This window comes from Sitophilus oryzae, unplaced genomic scaffold, assembly GCF_002938485.1.
Source record: "Sitophilus oryzae breed Bouriz unplaced genomic scaffold, Soryzae_2.0 scaffold_1081_pilon_pilon, whole genome shotgun sequence".
Taxonomy (NCBI): domain Eukaryota; kingdom Metazoa; phylum Arthropoda; class Insecta; order Coleoptera; family Curculionidae; genus Sitophilus; species Sitophilus oryzae.
The window spans coordinates 213,210-241,026 of record NW_022145706.1 but is presented as its reverse complement, the minus strand read 5'-3'; the positions used below and the strand labels follow the sequence as shown (position 1 = coordinate 241,026).

Genomic DNA, 27,817 nt, shown 5'->3' with positions numbered 1-27,817 from the left:
AGTCGCTACTAATGCCAAATTGTGCTATACTGCTAATGGCACTAATGCGATCGCTTTGTACACAACAATGCCATCGCGGTTTACACCTCGCATTAGTATATCACTGATTGGCAAATTAGAGGAAACCAAGAATGTTTTTCTCATTTTATCAGCAAAGTCGCAGTATTTTATTTTACTGTATGAAAGCCCAATGTTTACTAAGTAAAAAGTATATAGACAATAATATGCTGAATTCTTAGAAATGCACAACTAAATCTCTAAGTATAATAAAAATGTCACAAATTTAATAAAATTTGCTGAACGCCTAACTTTTAGTTGCAAAAAGTTAGTATAGAGAATATCAAAATAAATAATACGTTTTTGTAGAATACATACTGCAGCTTGCTGATCCATTTTCAATCAAAACAATAATATAAACGTAAAAAGAGCACAAGAACAACAACAATTTATAATTTTACACATAAAATTTAGCCATTTACCTCTTATCTGTGAGAAGTAACAACTTTGACGTTTCGTTGAACCAAATGAATGCAACTAAACACACCCATAGAAACGCCATTCATGGCAGACATGATTTAACTTATCATTTATTTATTTTTGGGAAATCTTAAAACACATTTGCTTTTTCCAATTTCGATCACCTTTTTCATGCTAATACCCCACCGTGCGTAACCTGGAATGGGAGTCCTCCAACGGTCTAAGATGCTTGAAAAAGTTTCTCAGAACTTACGACCGAGAAAAATTGAAGATTTTCTTTGATTTAAGTAAGAACATTCTTCGGATTTTCTCGGGGCTTCTAACAGAACACTAACTCCTCAATGAATACCTCAGTAGATTAAAGCTGAAAAGCAACGGCGAATGCAGATTATGTAGGGAAAATGAGGAAACACAATTAATGAGGAAACACTAGAACACCTTATCACTGAGTGCACCAAGACGACAACCGTTCATGCCATAAACTTTGATACGGCTGACGTCGAAGATGGGGATATAGCCTCTGTGGAGTCGTCAGTCGTCTCAGATAATTGAAGACTGTTGTCAAAGCTCTGTATGATCGAGTTATAACTCATTATAAGTCAAGAACGGAGAGATATTACACAATAGATAAAAACTGTAAGGTCGCGGTGATTAACGCGACTCCAAAACATTTAACAAGCCTGGTTGATACGGTCAAAGTGTCCATGTGTCAAATACGTTTAAATAAAATATACGACGGCCTCCCCATAACAGCAATGAGAGGATTTACGTCCTAGTATTGGAGGACAGAAAATCGAGTCTGAATGGTGTCAGGACGTAAGTTTATCCTTGTTTAGTCAATCTCCTACAACACAGAGATAGACTTTACGTAGGAAATGCATTGAAATTATATATCCATCCTTCAATATCGGGACAGGAATTTAAGCGGTGCCCGTATATTTTATTTAAACGTATTTACCATGTGTCCATACATCAAACACAGGACGTGAGTTGGACGCTGCGCGCGTCTCACTTCAACTGATTTAAAATCGGTTAATACGATCCAAGTGCCATCCAAGTGAGAAGCGTGGAACTAGGCTTTACATATTATCGTATCAGATCGTCACAATAAAAACACACGTCAGCAACATTTGAGCGACATTTTGTTCAAGTGTCGTGATGCCTCTTCTGTTTTGGCCCTTAATGTAATCTTATGTGTTGTTTGCTTTAACCCTGAAAATGTTTTCCAGTACTCCAAAATAAAAAAAAACTCGAAACTATTTCAGAAAAATATGAAAAACTGAGAAAAACCTATCTTTCTCACTATAATAGATCTTTTCAGCAGGAGAACTGCATCGAAATTTAACACCTTCCGGTTACCCATCCCGTCATCCTCGCGTGTCCTCGCTGCTTATTTTTAGATCGGTGATCTGTGGCGCACCGTACCGCTTTCTCCATCGCCTATTGGTCGTCGACGTTCTACAATTTTCAAACCGCGGCCAACTTTTCGAATAGCGTTGCAACAAGAGCCGCGCGCGATTTTTACTCTCAGTCAGTTTAATTTTCAATTTCGTCGACGATAGTAGTACTGCACAACCGCGCGCAACACGTGCGCCATTTGTTTTACTGCAACCATGGCCAACTGAGTTCGCCGTCTTAGCGGACGAGATAACTAGGTCAGATAAAGAAAGAGTGGATGGAAGAAGGATGCGGGAAGAAGTTCAAGTGATATAAGGATTAGATTGAAAGGAAGAAAAAGGTACAGTATGAACAAGTAAAATTAAAGAGAAAATTAATAAATATATTGCGACAGGGTTTAATGGGAAGATACCGATGCCTTACTTTGAAAACCTCGTAAGTCCAATTTTTGAAAAAAATATATATTTATAGCCTATTTCGATAAAGTTTATTTTAAGATAAAATCAAATTATTTTCATTAATGCGCTATCTGTGGACAATTTTTCTTTTCATAGGAATAGAACTCAAAGTGCTTTTAGTGATTCGAATAAAATTTTGGTAGTAAAAGTTACTATAAGTGCGACATATTTTTTCGAAAAAAAGATGTGCGCCGCTGACGTTTTTTCTCTTATTAGCAACATTGTGTAGACCCTTAAATGCTGATTAAAAGTTGTCTCTTGATATTTTGTAGATTTCGGTCTCAGTTTAATTACTTTGCCTTAATCGAATTCGAATACAAAACCTTTAAAAAATTAATATAATTTACTTGCCAAAATGTTATATTAAGTAGGTACTCACTGGCTCCTCATCAAAAAACATGAAAAAAAGTTAAATGCAGCATAGTTTGAAAGTTACAGGATGTTAAAACTGTTAAAAAATCTTAAATACCATTATCTAAACACCCTGTATAATTTAGTTTAGGTTGGGACCGAGGTTGAGACCTTTGCTGATAGATTAGAGAATCAACACTAGACGATGAATACACCAAAACCTTTATTTATGCTGGACGCGTTTTCACAATGTTAGCATCATTAGTAGATGCTCGTGATTAAAACTAAGATACGGATTTAATCGTCTGTTGATGATGATGATGGTAAATATTATTAGAGAAAAGCGCGTCCAGAGGTTTTGGAACAATTTGATTCCCTTGTGTTAATAGTGCATTTTTGGTGTGGGTTAATAATGACATGTTAATAATGAATCAAATGAAAAATCTGGAAAAGAAACAAATTAAAAATATCATGGATGGTCTGTCCATCGAACACCAAACTAATAGCGGTTTTGATGATTCAGGATATACTTGTGAGGGGATATGAATTTTGGGTATTCAATATTCAATACTTATTTATATTTTTTATATCTCTATTAAAAATCTCCAAAATAATCTAATCGCCATAATAATTGATTGGCGGTACAAAGAGTTTCAGATGATTGACGTTTTAAACTTGACATATTATAAATATTGTACTGGCTGTCCCAAATTGGAGACTCATTATTGGGATCTGCGAAACTAGAAATGATACGAGGTGCGTTAAATTGAGCCAATTTTTCGTAATTTGATGCTCATTCAAATTTCACATTAAAAGATTGAAAATTTGGAATCTTGCGAAGATTGGAATACTGGGTGTGTCTCTAAAGTGGCTCACCCCTATAACTTTTTTATTTCTTTTTCAGAAAAAAACGAGATTTGGTATGTTAGTACATGACATAAATTAGGATTAATTGACGTATTCACTTGTTTTTGGTGACTTCCTCTTTCACCGGAAATGACTACAACTTTTGTTTTTTAAATAGCATCCTTGGTATATTTCTACTTTATTGGATAGAAAATAATATTCTGTATAGAATAAAATATCATATGTCAACTTATTACATTTTCGCATATGGTTTATTTGAAATTGTAACATGCGGTTCATAACGACAATTTAACTCGAAATGTGTGGTACCAAATTATTCGTAAAAAGATGTTTTCCAAATATGTTAATGAGCCACCCTCGTTCCATTTGAAAAAACTGAGATATGATTAAAAATACAATTTGGGCATCTTTTAACCGGCCAGGACAAGACACGAAAAACATTAGACGATCAAATCTATTTTTCCAAGGCTCAAAAATTAGTGCTTCTAACACAGGCATGGCACTCTGAATTGAAATTTAAAATACCATTTTTTAAACAATAATGTCAAAAGTTGACGTATGATATGTCATTCTATTAAGGCTGTCATTTTCTATCGAATAATGTCGAAATATACCGAGAGTGCTATTCAAAAATAAAAAGTTGTAGTAATTTCCGGTGAAACAGGAAGAGATAAAAAATAATTAAATACGTTAATCACTCCTTATTTATGTCATATACTAACATACCGAATCTCGTTTTTTATTTGAAAAAATGAAAAAGTTATAGGGGTGGGCCAGTTTCCAGACTCACCCGGTAGATATAACAAAATAAATTTCACATACTCATTCATACTTTTTTTGTTCTACAAGATGGTTATCTATCAGATTTGCAAACCGACGTTTCGCCTTCCAACTGCCATCATCAACTTTCTTTTTTTAAATACGATTCTAAATTTTTTCTAAATCTTCGTAGAATTTCACTTTTATATTATCTTATTCCAAATATCATTACATTTCCATATAAATCAATTGATTAGTGTACACTTACATAATTTCTATTAAATTAACTTTCATTCATTTTTGAAAAAAAACATCAAGTCAAGATTTCGCAAGGTACATTTTGTGCCGGTAAAGTAATTTTCACAACAATAAAGAGTTACCTATTTTATTTATATTTTTTACAATTTCAACAAACGAGGTATAAATTTCTATCAAAACACTGAGAAACGATTTAGTAAATTCATTAATTTTCTAGTGCGAATAAATTAAATAGAAGTCACCGTTTACGTAGGTTTTCGTATTTAAACATTGTCATACACGAAATTCGTTATGCCAGTTCCATATAACTGTCACGCCTATAGATCTCAATTCTAAGATAACTGTAGTTTATTGCAGTATTTAAACCCATTAATAATTGCAAGGAACCAGCCATTAGCCTCATAAACCATTATTTATATTTTGTAATCGCACGTAGGTACATAACGGTTATTCAGTTTATGCAAAATTTCAAAATTCGGAAAACAAAAAAAAAATAAAAATAAAAAACTTCATGTTTGTCATTCTAATAAAGTAATAAAACTATAAGAAATGAAATTACACATTCCAACCACGTGATCGAAAAAAAAGGCGTCGGAAATGAGGATAGACGACAGGTAAGTTAAGAGTCGCCACTTTATAGATCTATTGTGTTCCTCTTTCTTGAGTTATAACTCATAATACAATTTCAGAACAAAATCCAGTATCTGAGACGGTTTTACAGAGGTTAATTCTCCATTTACGATATCAGTGGAGAAGACAGTGTCCTGTTAAAAGCCCCGTGAAAATCCGAAAATTGTTTTAACTTAAATGAATGAAAATCTTTGATTTTTATCGTAAATCCTGAAAATTTTTTTTGGAGTGTCTTAGACCTTTGGAGAATTCCCATTCCAGGTTACCAATGGAGTCTGTTAAGTTACTTTTCACTGGAGAACTGGAGAAGCAGAACTCAAGGACCTGGAATATTGTTCAGCTTCTCAGGCATTATTTAACCAGTTTCGAATTGATGGTTACTGAGGTAATCAGTCTTAAGTCTGCTTGATGGCTATTTCTTGTTCCGATAGTTCCTATTTAAGATAAGTTGTATGCATTTTTCGATAGCGTAGATTTCTGCTTGAAGGATGCTGGGATTGTTGGGGTAGGGTACTTAGAGTATGTCAGGTACATATATTTATTTATTTATTTATCGTATGGCTCATATATATGCAAGAAAACCAGACACTTAAACATAGACATAAAATAAACTACAATGTAAATGAAAACATTACAATGTAAATATAAAAAAAAAAACAAGTATAATATAAAAAGACAACATAAAAAACGTATTTACGAACACTATATATTAACATCTAGATGCCCTATCCATTCCAAAGCTGATGGAGAAGCCTCCAGAAAGTCCCTCCAGTCTTCACCATAAGCGCGTAGGTTGCACTCTCTAGTTATGTGATGGATGGTTTGATGAGGGGATCCGCAATCACATTCTGGGGAAGGTATTTTTCCCCACTTATAAAGGGAATCCGCACATCTTCCATGGCCAGAGCGTATCCTATTCAAAGTTGACCATGTTTTCCGGTTTAGATCGGTACCCGGTGTCTGGCAATAGTTATGTTTGAACCAGGAATATAGGTGCGCATCGGCCATTTCTCTCCATAACTGAAGCCACTGTTCTCGAGAATTGTAGTTACTGCTTTTTAGTTGTTCAGTTGTTCGCAAAGGTGGATTCCTCGACTTAAGTCTATTCACCTGTAAAACAGGAAGTGTTTTATGAACAGGTAGCGTTGGGGTAGCTATTATTTTATCAAATTCTCTAAGAAGAGCCTCGCTTCTGCGTAGATTTGGAGATAGGACGTTACTCAGAACTGGAAGCCAGTAACTAGGGGTGCATCTGATTGTCCCTGTAATCAGCCGCATGGTGTTGTTCAGCTGTCTGTCTACGAGATTTGTGTGGTGGCTGTTCAACCACACGGGTGCACAATACTCTGCCACACTGAATACCAGACCAAGGGCGGAGATCCGAAGTGTTGTTGCTTTTGCACCCCAAGAAGTACCACAAAGTTTTTGTATAATGTTATTTCGTGTACTGATTTTCCCAGCAACATTTTCTAGGTGTTTTCGAAAGGAGAGTGTACGGTCTAGAGTAATCCCCAGATATTTTGGATATTTGTTATTACGCACAGTGGTGTTACCAAACTGGACGCTTATTTCAGTATTCGCCAGCTTGTTATTAAGATGGAAGGTCACTTCTGTTTTGATTTATACTTTATGATATATAATTGCACCCTAAAGTACACACAACCAAACTTATATGGAATCATCTATCATCTTTCATAATTTTTGAGACGTATGAAAATTTTGTGTTTATGAATAAGTCAGTCCTTACCAATGACTTTTAATGAAAAATAATCCATATAGCAACAAAAAAAAATTATTCAGTTCCCAAAATATACAAAATTGTATTTTTTTGTTTTCTAAAACGAAATTAAGATTTAAATTTTTAATGGCCAAAAAGCAAAATCAAAAAGAAACTTGATAATTTTAGTATTTCCTTGTTGTCACCTCATCCGCGCTGGCACGCTTCTTATTAAATTATTAATGTTGTCTTGGGGTATGTTTTCCCATTCTGATAATTGATTAATACAATTTTTAGTAATTACATTACATTTTTTTAATTACTTATACGCGCATTCAAAATTTCAGCTAAATCGGAAACTCGCACATGACCAATTTTTTATAGTTTCTAAATCGTAACAATATTGTTTTTAGATATTTCTTAGATTATTTTCCTTTAGCTCAAGGTACGTTTTTCTTATTGCTTTTACTTCAGATAGGTACGACTTGAAAGTTAAAAATTATTTGACCTACTGTTTGTAACTCGATATGAAGAAATATAAACTAGGCGCTGGGTAATTATGGAACAGAATGCAATATGGTATTGAAATCCTTATAAATCTCTCATATGCTATTAGATTATTTAATAATATTTTGCAACAGGTATTCTCTCTGTCCCTCTCATGTGTCTTTATTCCTACACGAGAAATAGAGTGGTCTTTATAGTTGTCTTTTTTGTTTTTCGTATACCAGCGTGAGTATTGGTATGTGTGTGATTTTTGATAGCTGGTATATCTGTCGCAGACGTATAGAATAATCCGGCTTTTTGCAAAAAAACTAGGCATATTGCAAAACGCCAGTTTTTTAAACAAAAGAAGTAATTTTTACAAATGGTCTATCTATTTTGCAAACACTCTTTTGTCACTTTGCAAAAAGCTTAATCAGAATTAGGCATATTAAATACTATAACAATGATGATATTTTCTGTACACTTCTGCAAAAAAACCGCCTGTTTTCAGTCATTTTACAAAATGCCAGATCAAGGCTAGGCAGATTAACAATCAAAGTCATCTATGAGTATAAGCATATTGAATAATTTACGCTTTAATAAAAATACCCCATATTTTCCTATACAAAACATTAATTTATGTCAAAATTTTACTTTTTTAGACGACAACAACTTGAACCCTATTTCATAAATTATAATTATTATAAGTAACATAATTTTAAATACAAAATATATTAAAACCTTAATATTAATATCTTATTTAATTATTATACTCTATGTAATTCGATTTTGTGTACAGGGTTGCTTCTTTGTGGAACTTTGCTTTCTCTTAGAATAAGATGCATTCATATCTTTATAATAATCGTCCTTAACCATACTCTATTAATCAGAATTATCACTTTTTGTGCCATTATTTCCTAAATCTGAAATTTAGCTTAGTTATACCATTCCCGCGTAAAATGTTTTGTGCAATCTGACTACTCATTAGGTATTTTGCAAAGCGACTGAAAACAGATATAAATTTAACAGAATGAAACCAGCAACTTATACATTTCTAGTCTGCACCACCAAGTGTTTCTTGCAAACAACTATTTAAAAAGAATATACCTAATGAAACATTGTATAATTCGAAGGGAAGCAATGCTGAAAAATTACTTTTTTAGCCAATAACAAAGACTAAAAAAGTAATTTTATTAGTATTAGTAATTTTATAGTATTAAATCCAAATAAAGCCGTTTCTGCATGATAATAACGAATTTATTACATTATTAACAGATGTTTTTTTATATAATAAATTATTGAATAAATATTGCATCGTGTCTCGGTCTCGGTCTCGTTCTCGGCCGAGAATTTTTTTTTTCTCTGGGTCTCGGTCTCGGCCGAGATTAAAAATCCAGGTTCGGTCGGACCCTACATATTAGTAATAATTGGATATCCACTGCAAATCACTGACAAACTGGACATTATAGAAAAGACATTGAAATATACAGAAAATACTTGAATCGAATCTGTACCACAAGATTAACAAAAAAAAAATCCATTTCGCTGTTAGCCTGTTAGCTATTTACTTAAAAATAAATAAGAGATGCTATAAATTAATTACAGGACAAGACAGGATCAGATACAGGATCTGACAGTGGAAGTACATTATGCAGATTTTAATACAAACTATAAATATTTTATGAAGTTATTTTAACTTTTCTTTTGTTATTAAATTATTAAATACTGAATTAAATTACAGTTATCTCAGAATTGAAATCTATAAGCGTGACGGTTATATGGAAATAGAATAATGACTATGTCAAAGTAGAAATAATGAAAAGCCATGAACTTTTTGACGTTCTATTTTAAAATAAATACATTTCCTCACCAATTTCAAGCATTCTGCTGTTTTATATTTGAATTTTAATAAACTAACGTCCTTCAAATATAGACGGGCTATTTTTGTTATATATATTTTATATAAGACAGGGATGTGTGCTGTCTCCTTCGTTATTTAATGTTTATTCTGAGGCGAATTTTCGGGAAGCTTTCTCTTCAACAGATTGCGGTATTAAAGTCAACGACAAAGTCATTAACAAGATTAGATTTGCCGATGACACAGTTCTTATTGCCGACCCTGATACTGGTCTCCAGAGTTTAGTGGAACGACTTGAAGGCTCCTGTAAGAAATACGGGATGGAGATCAATTCCTCTAAAACTAAAGTCATGGTAGTCTTAAAATAGAGGGTCTACATATTAGAACAGGTCTACAAGTTCAGATATTTGGGGTCCTGGATAGTTAACACCTCGAACAACGACGTGGAAATAAAAACCAGAATAGAACAAGTGAGAAATGTATTTTAAAAATGTAGAACGTCTTCCAGAATCCCAGTTTGGACCTTGACTTGAGAACTAGGCTCGTTAAGTGTTATGTTTGGTCAATCCTATTATACGGAGCAGAAACATGGACACTGAAAGTTCAAGAGATGAATCCCTCGACTCGGTCGAAACATGGATATATCGAACAAGAATGCTTAAAATTCCACGGACAGCCTATATCACAAATACCGAAGTCTACAACAGAATAGACAGAGAAAGAGAATTGCTCAATATAATAAAAATAAGAAAAATATCATACTTAGGGCATATATTGAGAAATGAAAAATACCACGTCTTACAATTAATAGTTAAGGATAAAATTGTAGGAAAAAGAGGTCTCAGCAGGAAGAAACTATCTTGGTTGAAAAACATTAGAAACTGGACTCACCTAACTTTTGATTAACTCATAAGGAAAGCCGAGAATCGTGAAGGTTTTGCCAATGTGATCGCCAACCTCCACGAAAGAGACGGCACATAAAGAAGAAGAAGAAATGGACGAAATTAATTTGCTTTGAAAGTTTATAACTTACTAGTTACTAAATACTCTAATTGGAGTTAGACCCTGGAAAATTATTTACCGAAGTAATGAATCTAAAAACCTAAATCTAGGTGCACCTTTTCTCCACAGTTTGTTTTCTGATTCATCTCAGTAGCTTTATTTTTTTATTTTTTTCGGCACTAATATTTTTTCGTAATTTTTACATTAAAATCATGCCTTTGTTTTTGCTCCCAGACCTATGAAATAGGGTTTATGACTTATGTAGTGTGCTTTGCTAGAGTAATTGACAACATACATGCCAACAAAATTGCCATAGTAATACGACTTCTCAATAAAAGTGACATTACAAAAACAATAAACAATATTTCATAGGCATATGTGTGTTGATTAGACTCAAACTCCTGCTTTTAATGCTAAAATTGTTGTAAATCGTTACTGCATGTCTTCTACAAGAGCGAATATCTCCAACAATAAAAGAGCTGTTGAGATGAATCAATAAATAAATTATCAAGAAAAGACAAAGCTTGAGAATAAAGTAGTTTTTAAATTCCATATTTTTGTAATCCATTCCACAGGGTGTTTCAAATTTTCACTTAATAATAGCATTTTGATTTCCCTCGTATAAATGACAGATGGAGACTTTAATTTTTAATTTATAAAGAGGCTAAACAGTCAAATAATTTAGCTATAAATTGCTTAAAAAAATAATCAAAATTGGACCCATCAGAACAAAATACATTGAACTTCGGTCAGTATAGCTTTTTACGATTAATTCTAATATAAAGTTCTAAGTGTCTATATGATAGAGAGGAATACAAATTTGTTAAAATATCTGTCACTTTGTTATTGTAAGCAGGAGGGACAAAAACAACAATTTAGGACGGGTATCAAAGCCCGGCAAAGACCTTAATAGGGGTCTACAACGCGTTGTTCAACAACGCTCGCAAAGTTACCGACATAAATCCTTTAAGCCCTTTATTACCCCGCTTTTATAACTTACTGCTAACCACAACTGAACTAATTACCAAAGATGGGCGGTAGTATTTAAATGAAATTTGAATAAGCGTTTATTTTTTTCGTGAAATAATTTATATTTATATTTATATTTAATTAATAATATAAATAACACAAATTTCGATTTGCCTTTTTGGTTCATATATTTTGTGGCAAAATAGTGCAGACAAAATTTTTTTAATTCATATTTATTTATAATAGATCAAATATAGTTCAATCAATGGGGACCATTATAGGCATCTTGCATACAAAAGGTGGTGTAGTAGTAATTTTTTAATATGTTGTTAAGGTTTAGGTCTTGATGAAAAATCCAAGTTTTTGATCTTGGGGTGCGACCGCTCGAGCAGCCATCTTGAATTAGAGATACAAAAAACTTTAGTCTTCAAAATATATCCGTAGCGGTTAATCTTACGGTCAAAATGTTGGAATAAAAGTTAGATATCGATATTTTTTCGATGTGTCAAGTATAACGGAACATCGTAAAAAGGGCGGAACAATTTGGGTGGAATAATAATTTGGGCGGAGGCAAAACGGGCGAAGAATATTTTGCAGATAACGAAATTTCCAAATTGTCAACCAGGCGGAAGAAGATGCTAATGTGTTGATTGTCAGAACAGCGATTTCCTTGTGCACTAAATTTGATGCTGTTTTCGTAGTTGGCGAAGAGGTTGACCTTCTCGTATTGCTGACAGCATTGGCACCGTCTCAAGGAAACATCTACCTCCGCAAACCAGGAAAAGGCAAAATTGCTGAAAGAATATATTCAGCTAATAGTTTAAAACATGAAAAAGTAGCTGAGAAACAGAATGTCTGTTTCTCCATGCTTTTAGTGGCTCTGACACGACATCGTCAATCTTCAACCAAGGAAAAATGAAGTTTTGTTCGCTTCTCCAGGAAACAGCAGGACTCAGTGACACCATTGGCATTTTTAAACATCAAAATGCAACACCAGAAGACATCGCAGATGCTGGAGCACGCTTTCTCGTTGCTTTGTATGGTGGCAACTTGGAAGAAGACACCTTAGAAGAAATCCGTTACAAACGTTTTGCTAGATCAACCACAAAAAGTAAATCCAATCTTGCCTCATTGCCACCAACGAAGGATGCTGCACGGTATCATTCTTTCAGGACATATCATCGAGTCCAGAAATGGTATGGAATCGAGACCTGAAGACTGGGGCTGGAAACTGGACAGCAATGGGCTTGTTCCACTCACCATGACAAAACAAGCAGCACCTTACAACTTATTGAAATTCATTTCATGCACTTGTAGAAAAGGATGCGGCGCAGCATATGGTTGCACGAAATCTGGGTTGAAGTGTTCCGTTGTATGTGTTCCGTTGTAGTGGTCATTCATGCGAAAATGTCCCGGAGGTTCACATCGACATTGATTGACGAAGATGACCAAGACTTAACAATGGAAGAGCAATATATTCCTATAAGCACCGATGACGATGACACCGAAGACAATATTCAAAACGTTATTAATAACCGACCCGGACTGAAAGAAAACGCTAATAAATCGCCATAATACCTTATTTTTCAGTTTTTTTTATGTTGTGCGTTATATTTCAATGAGAACATATGAAGGTTATTTTTATTAATATTTATAGTTATTAATATTTTTTTCGCTCCGTGGCACCGTGGCACTACCTCACCAGCCGCTGCTGTTTATACCTATGTAAAAAATAGCGAGAATTTCGGAAAAAATATAAAATTGGGGAGTTTTTCTATTTTTTTGGAAAATATGTTCAACTTTTTGTCACTGTACCTTCTATCCAAGATGGCGGCTCGAGCGGTCCAACCCCAAGGTCGAAAACTTGAATTTTTTGTCAAGACCCAAACGTTAACAATATATAAAAAAATTACTACTACATCACCTTTTGTATGGCAAAACACCCCACTGACTGGACTAATATATGAGTTTATGAATATTTATTAATCTCTTACATGCAATCTATCTTAATTTATTGTTTAAATTTACGATTTAAGTTACACGAAAGTTACTGCTTTTGCGTATATTTCGCAAGTGAATTAACCAAGGAATTCACTTTTGTTTTCTAACATGGTTAGTAAAACATATGTTTGAAATAATGTGTATAGGCTTGGTGCATAAGTGCTAACTTTTAAGCTAAGGATATTTCGAGATTTTTCATTTTTTCTTTCCATTATAAGCTTAAAGCTACCTAAAATTCAAAATTTGAAGTTTGTGACACATCTAGAAGTACTTTAGAATTTTGTTGACGGCGAGTGAGTCACTGGCGAAGTTAAAGAAGTTTGACTCTAGAAAAAAATCATAATCCTTTAATTATTGTTTGAGATATGTATTTAATATTTTAAAATTCGAATATTAACGAAAATAAAATAACAAAAATTATGCCTCGAGGCAGTCTCGAACTCGGGTCTCCCGGTGTACTAGCGGAATACTTTCGCGCCACGCTATCAAGCCTTGCTCGAGATATGTTCAAGCCAAGCATTTAACATATTAAACTAAAAAAATAAATAGGGACTTCATTACAAGTTAAAGTCCGACTAGAAAAAAATCATAATCCTTGAATTATTGTTGGTACATTGATATATAAATAAAATCAGAAGGGAGACCGCTCCGATTAACTCTCACTGATAAAAAAGATAGACTTGAAAAGTCGTCATCAATTAGTGGCAAGAGAATTTATTTTAGCGTAAAAGAAAATATTTTGCTTGAAGAAAAACTCTCTTAACTCGAGAAAACTGGTTCTCTTGAAAAATTCGAAAATTTCTCTGGAATCTATTTTCATTCAACCAAGTGCAAGTTACTTTGTTTTAAGATAATAAGAAAAATACGCTAGAAAGTACTTCATTCAAGAAACATGGCCATTTTTCCAATAGCTAAATATTCTTTTGGTGAAAAATAATAACGACACGCAAAGACGATGACGAAGGACGGTATATACGAGTACAATCAGTCGTACGTCGCATTTCATAGGTCGCACATCATTAGTACGCACGGGTTTTGTTGCTTGGAATTTTCCACTTGGAATTTTGCATAAATTGTTTTTTAAGGCATATCGTGTAACAAATTAGTGATCGTTATTAACATGCATTTGTCATTTTTTATGGACAAATTTTAGGATATATATGGATTCTTTAAAGGAGTTTCTGAAAAAATGGAAATTAGAGCATTTATTTGCTATATTTGAAGGTAAGAGACATTTACCTAATGCACCTGTTTAGATAATCCATGCATGACTATAGATAGAATAAGATTATAGGTATCGATTTTTTTATGCAAATAATTACAAAAATTTTAGAATTTCAAGTCGTCGCGTCGTATTAAAACATTCAAAATGTGACCAAAGCTTATAATTTTAATAATTTATTTGCTTTACTTTGATTAATCGTGATGTAACATTATTTTGTAATTTGTAGAGTGATGAACCACCCCAAAAAATACCAAGGAGTGAAGAAGCAGAAATAACTACTACCGAGGAAAATATCACTTTACTTACTACATACCAGGAACACCTAAATTTATCAGAAAATAATATATCTCGTAATATGCCTGTATATGATGTATAGACTTCTCTTAGATCAAAATAAATTTTAGTTGAGTCAATAGTATTCGCTATTGGTTTAAGAAAAGTGTCTCTTTAATCAAGAAATGTCCCTTTTCAATCAAGAATTTTTGCATGAATCAAAGAGACTATTGTTCTTGTAGCAAGAACTTCTTTGCATATTCATTTTGGGTCAAGAGTGAAATACTTTGGACAGATAGATTCTTCTATTATCTAAAGTAATTTTTTAAAGCTTATGAAAAGATAGTTAATGCTTTGGGCTAAGAAACGTCGTTCTTGGCCCTATTGAAAAGCGCCAATCTTTTGGGTCAAAGTCATATTCATTTCGACTGAGAGATCCTTTTTTCAGTGAGTTTTCTACCTTTTTCTCGACTGGAAAGCCAGTTACCGGTAGCGGCTAGATAGCTAACTTTTAATTCATAAGGATATTTACCTAAAATTCTAAATTTGTTGAGTTTGTGATACATCTAGAAGTACTTGTCGAATTAAAGTAATGTCGAAATTAAAGAAATTTGACAAGCGATAATTCACAAACTATGAGGGATAATTACTAGATATTTTGGTAACCTAGCCAGCTATAGTATGTCTTCAAGTGTAGTGGAAATTAATATTCTTGATTTATCCACAACGAAGTTACAGGGTGGTCAAAAGTGCCGCTAATACCTTCGAGAAAAGGATGGTACGGCTCTGCTCGACATGGCGGTGGCACTGCCGTGCCCCCAGATATTTTGAAATCTACCAACTATATCTGTGGTATTTAATAAATAATTAAACGGTGCTAAGATCGCGGTTCCGTAATGTTCAAAAAGTTACTTCGGCGATTACGTTTATTTTCTAAATTTTTTTTGGACGCCAGAATGAAAATAAACCGTGATTATGTAAGTATTCCTTTTCCATGCTGAACGGTATAGAGGTATTGAAAAATAGTATTTTTACATTAAAAAATATGTAACAAATCACTATAGTTCAGTCATTGGGGATCAAAAAAGGGGCCTGCTTGGAAAAAAGTCCGGAAGTTTTGAAACTTTGCAGGTTTATAGGTTTTGGGGTCCCTAACTAAAACCCATAAAATGCACATTTTCAGACTTGCCGCCGGCGCCGCCATCTTGCCAAGAAATCGCGCCCAAAATCGGCATTTTGTAAATATCTCGAAAACTATGCGTTTTTCGCAGAAATTTGAAGGTAGCACAATTAAAGAGAATTTCCTATAAAAAAGGTTCTATGAACATTTTCGCTAAAGTCAACCGTTTAGGCAGAAAATCCCTAGAAATTTTTCCAATTTTGCGTAAAGTATGATATATAGTCGATTTTCCGAAATCAAATGTCGATTAGGGTTAACTAAAAATATTTTAATTTAGATTCTTCAATTTTGCCATGAAACAGTGGCGTATCATTAATTCGCTCATTAATTTATGAATAATTAATTTTAATTATTGGAAATGTGTACTTGTTTCCACACCACCCAAGAGGTAAAGTACATGCCGCGTTTATTCTAACGTGGTCTCCTTGGAGGCCTATTCCACCAGGTAAATTAAAAACTTTAATTTACCTGCACAAGCCCGACGGACCTGGCTCATTGATGTCAAAGTCGATCGTGTCTGCTGTGCTGGGCTCATCAGAGTGGTCTCTCAATTCGTCCAACTCTTCATCTTCAGCTGCCAGAGGGATATCTACAGACAAGTCCAACTCCTATTCATCGGATTCGTCGAGTGACATTTCAGTGGCGTTGTCACAGGATTTCCCATTGCAGTATGTACAAATCATTGAACATTTTAATCCTGCTTTTCTGCATCCGCGGGCTTTTTCTGCATCCGCAGGCCATAGTTGTTGGTTTTGCATTTACAGGATAAAAATGTCAATAGGGATTTTGGAGCTGGATCTTTCAACGTTGTGACTGGAGTAATGCCTGTTTGTGTTTTCTTCCAACCCCATTCTTCGGCATCTTTGGTACAACCAGACCAATGCTGAACTTGGTTGTAAGTTCGCAATGAATGCTGTCCAGCACGACAATTAATTATTCATAAATTAATGAGCGAATTAATGATACGCCACTTTTTCATGACAAAATTGAAGAAACTAAACTAATACTACTACTATACAGCGGCTGAAGATGAAGAGTTGGACAAATTGAGTGACCACCCTGATAAGCCCAGCACAGCAGACACGATAGACTTTGACATCAATGAGCCAGATCCGTCGGGCTTGTGCAGATAAGTTAAAGTTTTTAATTTACCTAGTGGAATAGGCCTCCAAGGAGACCACGTTAGAATAAACGCGGCATGTACTTTACCTCTTGGGTGGTGTGGAAACAAGTACACATTTTCAATAATTAAAATTAATTATTCATAAATTAATAGCGAATTAATGATACGCGACTGTTTCATGACAAAATTGAAAAAACTAAACTAAAACTAGTTTTAGTGAACTCTAATCGACATTTGATTTCGGAAAATCGACTATAGATCATATTTTACGCAAAATTGTAAAATTCCCAGAGATTTTGTGCCTAAACGGTTGACTTTAGCACATAACATTTTCATAGAACCTTTCTTATAGGAAATTTTATTCTACTTAATTTTGCTGTCCTCAAATTTTTGCGAAAAACGCATAACAGAAGAAAAACGCATTAAAACAGTTTTGCAAACTCTTTCAATTATTGTTCATTATATTCGTATATTTTATTGTAACACGGAAAATTTGATAATCTACACCGTTATACTTAATCATATTAAACTTATGACTAAATATGCTTATTAAAACCACTATAAGCGTATGTGAGTAATGTTTGTAATTGGTACGGCACAGGATATAAATCTTTTGTGGAAAACACATCCGAGCAAATATTGTAAAACTTCTATTGCGATATCACAGTGGAGAAAAACATGAGACTATAAAGAATTAAGGTTGTTGTTTTCCGAAAAAATATCGATTATATTTTCTTAAATCATGTAATTTAAAATGGGTATTGTTAAGTCATACTCTTTTAATATCAATGACCATGCTACAATTTTAGTTTCGACTGAATGTAATGCATGATTAAGTATTTTGGACCACTTGTCCGGTGCCAAAATCTAATTTTATCCGGGAATAAATGTATTAGTCTGCTCGATTCTTCCGTTTATTTAACGTTTTACGGTATTAGTAAAATGAAATAACAGTTTAAACAAACATGTAACTCTAAATTCTATTTAGAAATTTAAATAGTATTTAGAGCGTGATAGACTGATGCTTCCTATTTGCACAAAACTAAATTTGTTTACACTTTTCCAAATGTTTTGCAGCAGTCTTGCAATCAGTAACAGTATCTGTTTAATTATTGCGAGAGGTCTAGTCAAACACAGGTTCAAACTAAACAAACGACAAATACTTCAAACAATTTTTCAGAGTGCTCGCCAAAGAGAGTTTTGAAGTCAACTAACTCTTGTTCGCAGTTGAGTTATGCTTCTTCATTTCTTCACTCAAACATATTATTCAATTCATTCTCTGATGAGTTTGGAAGAAAAATCTCCGATAAGTAAGTACGATAAATTTGTCACACTTAATCACTGTGTCACACCTAAATTAGGATTGATCGACGTATTCAACAGTTTTCGGTCACTTTTGAATTTTAAATGGAAAACCTCTGTATTTTTTTACATTATTCGATAGAAAATGATACTCTGAATAGAATGACATTGATATGTCATGCCACCTTTTCACATTTTTGCAATGAAAAATCGTATTTTAAATATCAATCTATAGTGCCATGACTGTGTTAAGAACATTAATTTATTTTATTTATTATGTTAAGAACATTATTATTAGTCATTCTATTCAGTATCATTTTCTATCGAATAAAGTAAACAAATACTGAGGGTATCATTTGAAACTCAAAAGTTTTTAGTCGTGAAACAGGAAATGACCGAAAACAATTATTGAATACATAACATATACAGACCGGACCACCGTAGTAGTAACATAGGCAGAACCGGACGAATTAGCGTATACCCGTCCGCCGGATAAAAAGCAGGCGAAAAAATGCCATAAAATAAAAATAGGTAGATATGGGCGATTCGATGATTACTAACGGGACAAACTGAACGAAAAATAGAATGTTTTCGAAAAATATTTATATCTTATATCGTTCATATAACAATGACCTTGTAATATTTGTTAGCAATGATTTTAAGTAATAATTTGCCAAAAAAATATTACTTGAATATTTATTAGCTTGGCGGAAATATTACAAAAAAATGTGTTTACTAACGGGACAAAAAAAACTTAAGACATTTTTTCAAATAATTCAGAGAGACAGACCTGTGAATTTGAACGTCTTACACAAAATGTAAAAATATAGGATGGTAAAGGTCCCATCTAAAAAATATTTAAGCATATTACTCTCATTTACTTAGCAGGTGTATAGGTTCTTGGTGGTAATTTATGTTTACTAACGGGACATTACTAACGGGACAGTTTTTTCCAACAGGATATATTATTATTTTTAAAACAATAAATTCAAAAATTACCTAAATTTAATGCAACCAAATAATATCAACATATAGGAAAAACTGTCAAAGTCTAATCCTTAACCTAAAACATAGATAAAAGAAAATAATCTTCTATTAAGATAGATATGAAACTTAATAGTAAAATTTTGGGTCAAAGCGCCCCTCCGTGTTCTTAGTAGAGACTACGTTTAACCCAGCGCCTTCGCCTTTTCTGCTGTAAATATTTTTTATGTTTATATTTGATTTCAAAGGATTTAGTTTTAAAGTTACACTGATATATTAGTATATCAGAGTAACTTTAATAAAACATAAGAATATATGTATTTTACAGTTTATTAAATATAAATTTTGACTACAAGGTAGAAAGTAAATCACAATATTTGATAAAACTTATAAGTATACCATTTTTACAGTTAATAAATAATAAAACTATTTCTGACTATGATATTTAAAATTTAGAAAGATAGGATATTAAAAAACATACCGGAATTTGCAGACGCAGGCCCAAATTCAATAAAAACCACAATTTTTCCTGCGAAAATCGGGCTTTTTTTCACAGAAAAGGTATTTTTTGATTTATCAACAATCATTGTCAAGTTGACAATATACAGGGTGTTTTCTAATTAGTCTAAAAAATTGTGGTGTGATTCCTTATGTGTTCTTAAAACAATTTTTATAGAACCATTGGGTCTAAAGTACTTCCTTTCTGATCTACAGGGTGTTAAAAATTTAAAAAAAAATCGATATTTTGCTTAAAATAAATGGTACACTACTGCTTTTTTAAAGAAAATATATTTTTTTCTTGACTGGCCATCCTTTTTCAACAAAATTGATCTTTTGAGTTTTTCTTGTTCATCTAACGGTTACCGAGAAAAAAATAAATATATTTATTAAGAGCCCGCCTTAAGCCGTTTTCTAACTATTTTTTATTTTTTTAGATTAATTAGGAAACACCCTGTATATGCATATCACAGGCAACCAAATAAACTAGTAACCTCTAAAAATTATTTTTCCTACCACTAGCGACATACCGTGTTTTTAGTGAGTACTAAATTATTTTATCAAAATTTCACCATATAAGTTTCCAGGCAATGACCTAAAAGCACTTGAAAATTGTATTTTTTTCTGATCTCGGTATTTTTTAATCAATATATGGTGCTAATCAACGGATCTGAAATAATGTGAGCTTGCTATCAGCTAACAGGAAAAGGTTAAATCAATTTCCTTACATTTACTGCATTCGTTCAGCATGCAAAATTCCTGTGTACAATTGCAGGATATTTCAGAAATCAAACTTTTGTGGTCTTTAGGAAAAGTTGTGATGTTTTTCTGAAGAACTTCCAAAATGTAAAAAACGTTTGCATGATATTTGCACACACACACATTATGTGGCATTGCGCTGCTAAGCAGGATGCATGATGGTCTGGGCTCATAAAATTAACTTAGTTTTATTTTAGTATTTGGATTCTCTTCTGTAAAAATCTGGAAGGCTTCTTTTATAGTAAGATACATGTATGTATCTTTTTGTAACGTATTCGACATGATCGCCTCTTTTTATTTTCACCCGGTCTTTCATTCTAGGAGACACCCTGCTGATATCCTCTCGTAAATAAAAATTTCGAATTTTTTCAATTGTCTCCTGTGATAATTTGCGTTTGTTATCAATTGACGGACTGGTAAACTTGCTAATATTTTGTATTTTTAAACTTGCTCAATTTTTTCCAGAATTTTCTTAAAACGGCCACTTTCTTATTTTTTTTATCTAAAGGAAGTGATTTATTTGCCGCTCTTACAGCTTTTCAAGGCGTTGAGCCGTTTTATAGGGAACAATATGTTTTTCATTAATGTTCAGTTCCACTTTCAATGCGATATTATTTTTGGCCAAATCTTTTAGTTTTTTCCTGTATTTTATCTGATTTTTAGCATAATTTTTCAAATAATTTTGTTTTAAATTTTCATTTTCATAAATCTTTTTTCTGTAATTCGAAACACAGGCTTTGATTTTTTGTTTGCGTTCGAAACTATTTTTCCCGTCCTAAAATATAATTTTTGTTTACTAACGGGACAAAAATTAATTTTAAAAAACTACAAAGCTAGAACCTTTAAAAAAGAAACAGTTAAAACATTAGAATTTGTTCACACAAAACTTATATTTTTTATCTTATGTAAAAACCTCTTGGCTTGAAGTATCGCTATATATCAATTTATTGTATATTTTGTTTACTAACGGGACATAAAATTTAGATATACTTATAATATTTTATCACAAAATATACTTACTTGGAAAGAGTAACAACACAATAATTCTATCACTCAAACAGAAGCGCAAAGAAAACTGACAGCGTTAGCGCATTGCTCAGCTTTTTTATCCATAGCCACCTTGATAAAACAAAGCGATTTTTTGGAATTTCACTGTGAAAACCAAAACTATTTTGTTCTGACTATTTTCAAGGAGCACTAGATTAGAAAGTTAAGTTATTCTAGTTTTGTTATGTACTATAGGCATTATACTACAAATAAGAGTACAAATATTTTAAAAAATGTCTCATTTTAAAATTAACAAAAAAATGTATTGTTTGTGGAATCGCCCATATGTGATAAGAATGTTTCCGAATTTGTATTTATTCGTGTTTTAATAGCCAAAACGAATACATAGATTCTCGCGACAGTTCTCGTGTAAAATTTATTTTTTAAGTATAATAATGGATGATTACGAAGTTCGTGAGAAAATTCAAATTGTAAAATGGTATTTCCAAAATAGGTCTTATCGGGATATACAAACAATTTTTCCACAAACTTTTGTAGACAGGCCAATTCCATCTTTACCTACTGTATCAAGAGTTATTAATAATTTTGAAACACATGGGTACGTGTTCCCACAAAAACACAAAAAGCCTAATGTGTTGATTAATGAAGAACAGGAGTTAAAGTAAGTTCATTTGTGCTACCGCGGATCAAAATCCCACGTTTTCAAGTAATCAAATTGCTGAGGTGGTTGTCCTGCCCACAATGCCCGTATTGTTCATGAATTTGAACAATACTTTTCCCAACCGTTTAATTAGTCGATATGGAACTATTTTGTGGCCCGCTAGATCACCAGATCTTTCTCCCAATAACTTATTTTTGTGGGGTTATGTAAAATCCAAAGTGTATGGTCATAATAGGGCTAATAATCTGGATGAGCTTCAAGTAAAAATACGAGAGGCTTCCCAAACTATTAGCCCTAATATGTTAGCTAATGTCAGACGGGGATTTTACGACCGCCTAGGCTTCTGTTTAGCACAAGAAGATGGTCTTTTTGAACACTTGTTATAACTTTTTTTTATTTAGAGTAATATTTTAGTTTTTTTTTTTGGGTTTAGGGAATTTATTTATTTTTAGTTTTGGCTTGTAAACACACGCAAATAATAAATATTTAAGTATTTTTATTTTAAATGTCACCTTAAGTGAAGGTAAACACTTAAAATGAAAATAAAAAATACTCGGAACTCCTCGAGTCATATTCCTAGTTTGTCATGACCGACCCATCCAAGCGCAACTGCAACTGCGTACTGCCTGACCAGCCGACTAGCCGGCAGTGAATCTCGAGTACGAACGCAAAACGGGTAAACGTAAATTCGTCCTGCAACTTGCTATGTTACTAGTAGCCTGGTCTTCTTAGTATACTAATGCACCGAATCTCGTTTTTTACGTAAAAAAATAAAAAAGTTATTGGGGGTGAGTCACTTCTGAGAAACACTAGGTTTATACACAACCTTTAGAGGCTTCAATACCTTGGTTTGGTGAGAAAATTTTAGAACCCTTGTTTAGGCTATAGTAAACATAGTTTTTTATATGTTCCTTTTTATATTTTATATATACATAATTGTTTTTTATCTATACCACTGTCAGTGTATATATTTTGTTTATAATTTTAAGTGTTTTACATATTTGTCTATATTAATTTGGTTGTGTATATTTATACATATTACTTTTATAGTATCATTTGTTCGCCATACGACAAATAAATAAATAGTAAACATAGTCCTAAAAATATGAAAATTCCAATATTCTAAGAAATTTTGTGTAAGTCCACAATATACCGGGTGTTGCATCGTCGTTGGGAACATAGGAAATCCCATGCAAAATTTAAACTGTCTAGATATTGGCTCCCCTATGGATTTTATAGCAAAGTCGTAAATAGACTTTTTAAAGGGCTACATTTGGTAAACACACATGCCAAATTTGAACAATTTTGGATAAGCTGATTTTAGGTAATTTGAGAAAAACTTAATCGATTTTTATATTAAAACCGAACAGGTAACAATCAAACACCAGTCAGAAACTGACATACCTTAAATTATTACTAGTACTGAATATTAAAATTTTATTAAAATTAAGTTACGTTTGAAAATGACGCTGACAACTTAAGGAATGTCGGTTTTTGACTGGTGTTTGATTGTTACCTATTCAGTTTTAATTTAAAAATCGATTAAGTTTTTCTCAAATTACCTAAAATCGGCTTGTCCAAAATTGTTCAAATTTGGCATGTGTGTTTACCAAATGTAGACCTTTAAAAAGTCTATTTACTTTGATACCTAGATTTCTGAGAAAATTATTTTTTAAACCCTTGTTTTTGAGCTACTTTTGATGATGGTTAAAATTATTTTTTTTAAATAAATGTTCTATCTCATTGAACAAAAAAGTTATAATCAGTTAGGTAAAAGTAGGACAAAATAGGTTTAGAAACCAATTACGAATATTCTAAAAAATATCTAAAACGAAATACGACACCCATACAGTAAACTTAGCCTTGTAAATAATAATTTTTCAAAAATTAAAAGAAACTAAACGTAATTGAAACTTCTTGACTGAAATATACTCATAAATTTTAATGTTATATGGGTGAAATTTATTCATAACTTAATAGATACTAGTGTAAAATAAAAAAAGTAAAAAGCATAAATTATATCAAACAAGAAATCGAAATTAAAAGTGAAATATTTCGATTTATAATGTAGTATTAGAAAGTTTCACTGTTCTCGGGATATACCTCTTTTCGTATAATAAATACATTAGAACTTTGATGACACCATCATAAATCTGGTTCGGTAAATAATGAAAAGGAAGCGGATATGCATGCTTCTATAATAGTTTAAAATAAAATTAATATGCGTGTGGCTATCGGGATGAAAAATAAACAAATTATCTATAGTTGGGGACAATGCTTGAATTAACTTTTGTATGCAACTAATGTACTTGTCGGTTTTTAGTTTTTATATATTATAAAAAAAACGGCGTCAAAATGAGAGCGTTTGTATTTCCAAGCCAACTCCCACGCTGTTTTTTTTCGATTGTGTGGTATATGATATACTGAGTGTTTAAAAAAAAGAGGCATCTTTCGTGGGGAGATTCCTTTCGTAAAAATAAGATATATTTTTCATATTAACATAGGTCCGATTCTGCTTTGTTTTGTAGCTACATAGGGGTTTAAAATATTCATCTTTTTTCGATTTATTAGAATTTTCTTCCAAATTATTTTAGCTATTCGAATGAAATTTTGAGGATAAAAGTTACTGTAAAGGTGCGACATATTTTAATGTTAAAAAAGTGTCGATATTCACTAGGGACGTGCATATGGGTTGTCACTGGAATATTTTCCTAAAGGAAATATGTACGCCATTGACATTTTTTCCTCTTATTAGTAAAAGTGTGTAGGCCATTAAATGCCGATTAAAAGTTGTACTTGATATTTTGTCCATTTCGATCTCCTCGATGAGATAAACGCAATTTAATTAATTTGCCTTTATCCAATTCTAATAGCAACTTTAAAAAAAATAATGCCATTAACTTGCCAAAATGTTAAATAATAAAACACTCATCGAAAAATATAAAAAAAATTCTGATTCACATGGGTACGGAAATGCATAGTTTTAAAGTTACACGATGTTAAATCTTTTAAAAAATTGGCCTTTTTAATTATATTAAATACCATTATTTTGGGGGGGAATTTGCTGTAGGTAGAACCGTGCATCAGTGTGATTAACTTTTAATAACATTTATTAATAATTTACATTAAATAAATAAATTATTAGAGCTTGGGTATATCCTTACTTGAATATATCTCAAAATCCTGGCTTGGGCTTCCCTGTTTTAACAGAAAATATGAAGGTTTATAAATAACTCACACACACACAAGAGAAAATATACCAGATAACGTAAAATATTACAGTAGTAATAAATAATAAAGTTATATAACTATCTTAAATATTTTTGAAAAATTATGGAACGGATAATTTTTATTCATTTATCAACATTTTTAAATATTTCCCAATATATTATGAAACTATTAGGATACTATTTTTTGAAAATTTTTCCCAGAGCTATTACTCATTCTATTGATCCTACACATAGGGATTATTCTTATCTGCCTGATAACACTCTTAATATTAATTGCTTACTGCGAATTCTAATATTCTATTTTCGTTTTAGATACCACCCGGCTAGAACATTTACAAGACTGAAACAAACATATTTGAAACACTGTGATATCAACAATTGTGATTTTTATACAAGTACTTAATAGAGAAGAAAAACTAGTGGTCAAAGAATCCATCAACGATGGATTTCTTATCTGAATTCGACGAGGACATGGCCAAAGACGACACCTACGTGTTGAAGTTCGGCAACAAGGTACAAAGAGTGGGCAAAATATTCTCCTACACCTTCTGGAGAACGAAAATCGACAGAGAAGTATTCTGGAGCGTCCAGGGAAACAACAATGATGGGTCTGCCTGGATAGTGACTCAGTATTTCGGTCCTCCCGGAGAAGCCAAAAGATACCAGCAAGAAGTCATACTGCATCATCCCACAGAGAAGAAAATCAAGATGGTTTACACATCGCCCTGTACCAAGGGCATGAACTGCATCAAGATTTCCAGGACGATAGTGTGCCACTTTAGGGATGATACGAATAGTTTCAATTTCGAGTACAGGATTAATAGGCTGAAAAGGAGACCCTATCCTCAAAGGATCATGTGGTAATTCTCATTAATCGAGAACCTATATTTGAATGAGATCAAATAATATGCGTGATGGTGATTACAATCTTGCACTGTGTTATGTATGGAGCGACCAAGAATGATTGAAATAGTTGGCTATAATGATTTTACTCGTTTGGTTTATTATTATTACTTAAATTTTTAATCGCGCGCCTCGCGAGGTGGAAATAACCCATGATTATGTAAGTATTCTTTTTTCATGTGGAACACTATCGTTGTATTGACAAACGGGTAATTTTGAAGTAAAACTTCTTTACGCGCGATGTGAGGTAAATTATTTTCATGGTATTTTGAAGATGTTTCGTGCACTACAAAACTCCATCATCAATGAATCAAATCAAAGAATCTTCCAATTTAAATGAAATTTCGTATGTCGATAGATTGGACCAAGGCTAACTCTGACAGTTGGTTAGAAAAGTCAAACGTAAGAAACGTCAAAAGTTGATGATGAAATTTGGAGAGTAGGCAATATGAGCGACGGTGCACACAATCCTGAATTTCTAGTATAGTATGACTTTTTTTGAAACTTTAGTTTCGGAGATAGAAATTTAATCGGACCTTTTAAAAAAAGTATTTTTTTTTCAGAAACTATTTGAGACAGAGTTTACCAAAAATGCTTTTTATAACTACTACTGGGTACATGAATTTCTAGTATAGTATGCCTTTTTTTTGAAACTTTATTTTCGGAGATATAAATTTAATCGAACATTTTAAAAAATTTTTTTTCAGAAACTATCTGAGACAGAGCTTACCCAAAATTCTTTTTATAACTACCACTGGGTAAATGAATTTCTAGTATAGTATGACTTTTTTTGAAACTTTAGTTTCGGAGATATAAATTTAATCGGACCTTTTAAAAAAGTTAATTTTTTTTCAGAAACTATTTGAGACAGAGTTTACCAAAAATGCTTTTTATAACTACTACTGGGTAAATGAATTTCTAGTATAGTATGACTTTTTTTGAAACTTTAGTTTCGGAGATATAAATTTAATCGAACATTTAAAAAAAAAATGTTCAGAACTATTTGAGACAGAGCTTACCAAAAATTCTTTTTATAACTACTACTGGGTAAATGAATTTCTAGTATAGTATGACTTTTCTTGAAACTTTAGTTTCGGAGATATAAATTTAATCGGACATTTTACGATTCAGGGTGGGACTAACGATTCGATATTAAAACAAAATATGGGACAATCTTGGCATAATTGGGGACGGGCTACCAGATGACGTCCTCGGCGTTTCGAACCGATGCGCGATGCCTCTAAATAGACGAAATCATCTGGATTTTGCTTAATTATGGGTCGATTGAAACCAAACTCGGCACGTTGATAGAGGTATCCGAATGGAGTCTTCAGACGGACAGACAGACAGACGAAAGTAAGAAGTTTCACTTTCAATATGCGCACATAGTGCACACACATTTTTTTACATTGAAAAATATGTCAATTTTGCAAATCACAA

The 27,817-nt window shown here is 32.6% G+C and overlaps 2 protein-coding genes across 3 annotated transcripts in view; one reads left to right on the top strand and one right to left on the bottom strand.

Annotated features, from left to right (window-relative positions):
• LOC115880409 (E3 ubiquitin-protein ligase TRIM9) overlaps positions 1-27,817 on the bottom strand; it is a 364,333-nt gene that overhangs the window by 236,874 nt on the left and 99,642 nt on the right. The gene's annotated exons all lie outside the window — the stretch shown is intronic.
• LOC115880422 lies at positions 1,979-26,924 on the top strand. The gene is made up of 2 exons (XM_030897623.1): positions 1,979-2,215; positions 25,787-26,924. Exon 2 carries the CDS (start codon positions 25,916-25,918, stop codon positions 26,336-26,338), a length of 423 nt encoding a protein of 140 aa, XP_030753483.1. The 5' UTR covers positions 1,979-2,215; positions 25,787-25,915; the 3' UTR covers positions 26,339-26,924.

Coding starts and splice junctions, on each gene's coding strand:
- LOC115880422 (XM_030897623.1), top strand. CDS start 25,916: ATGGATTTCTTATCTGAATTCGACGAGGACATGGCCAAAGACGACACC.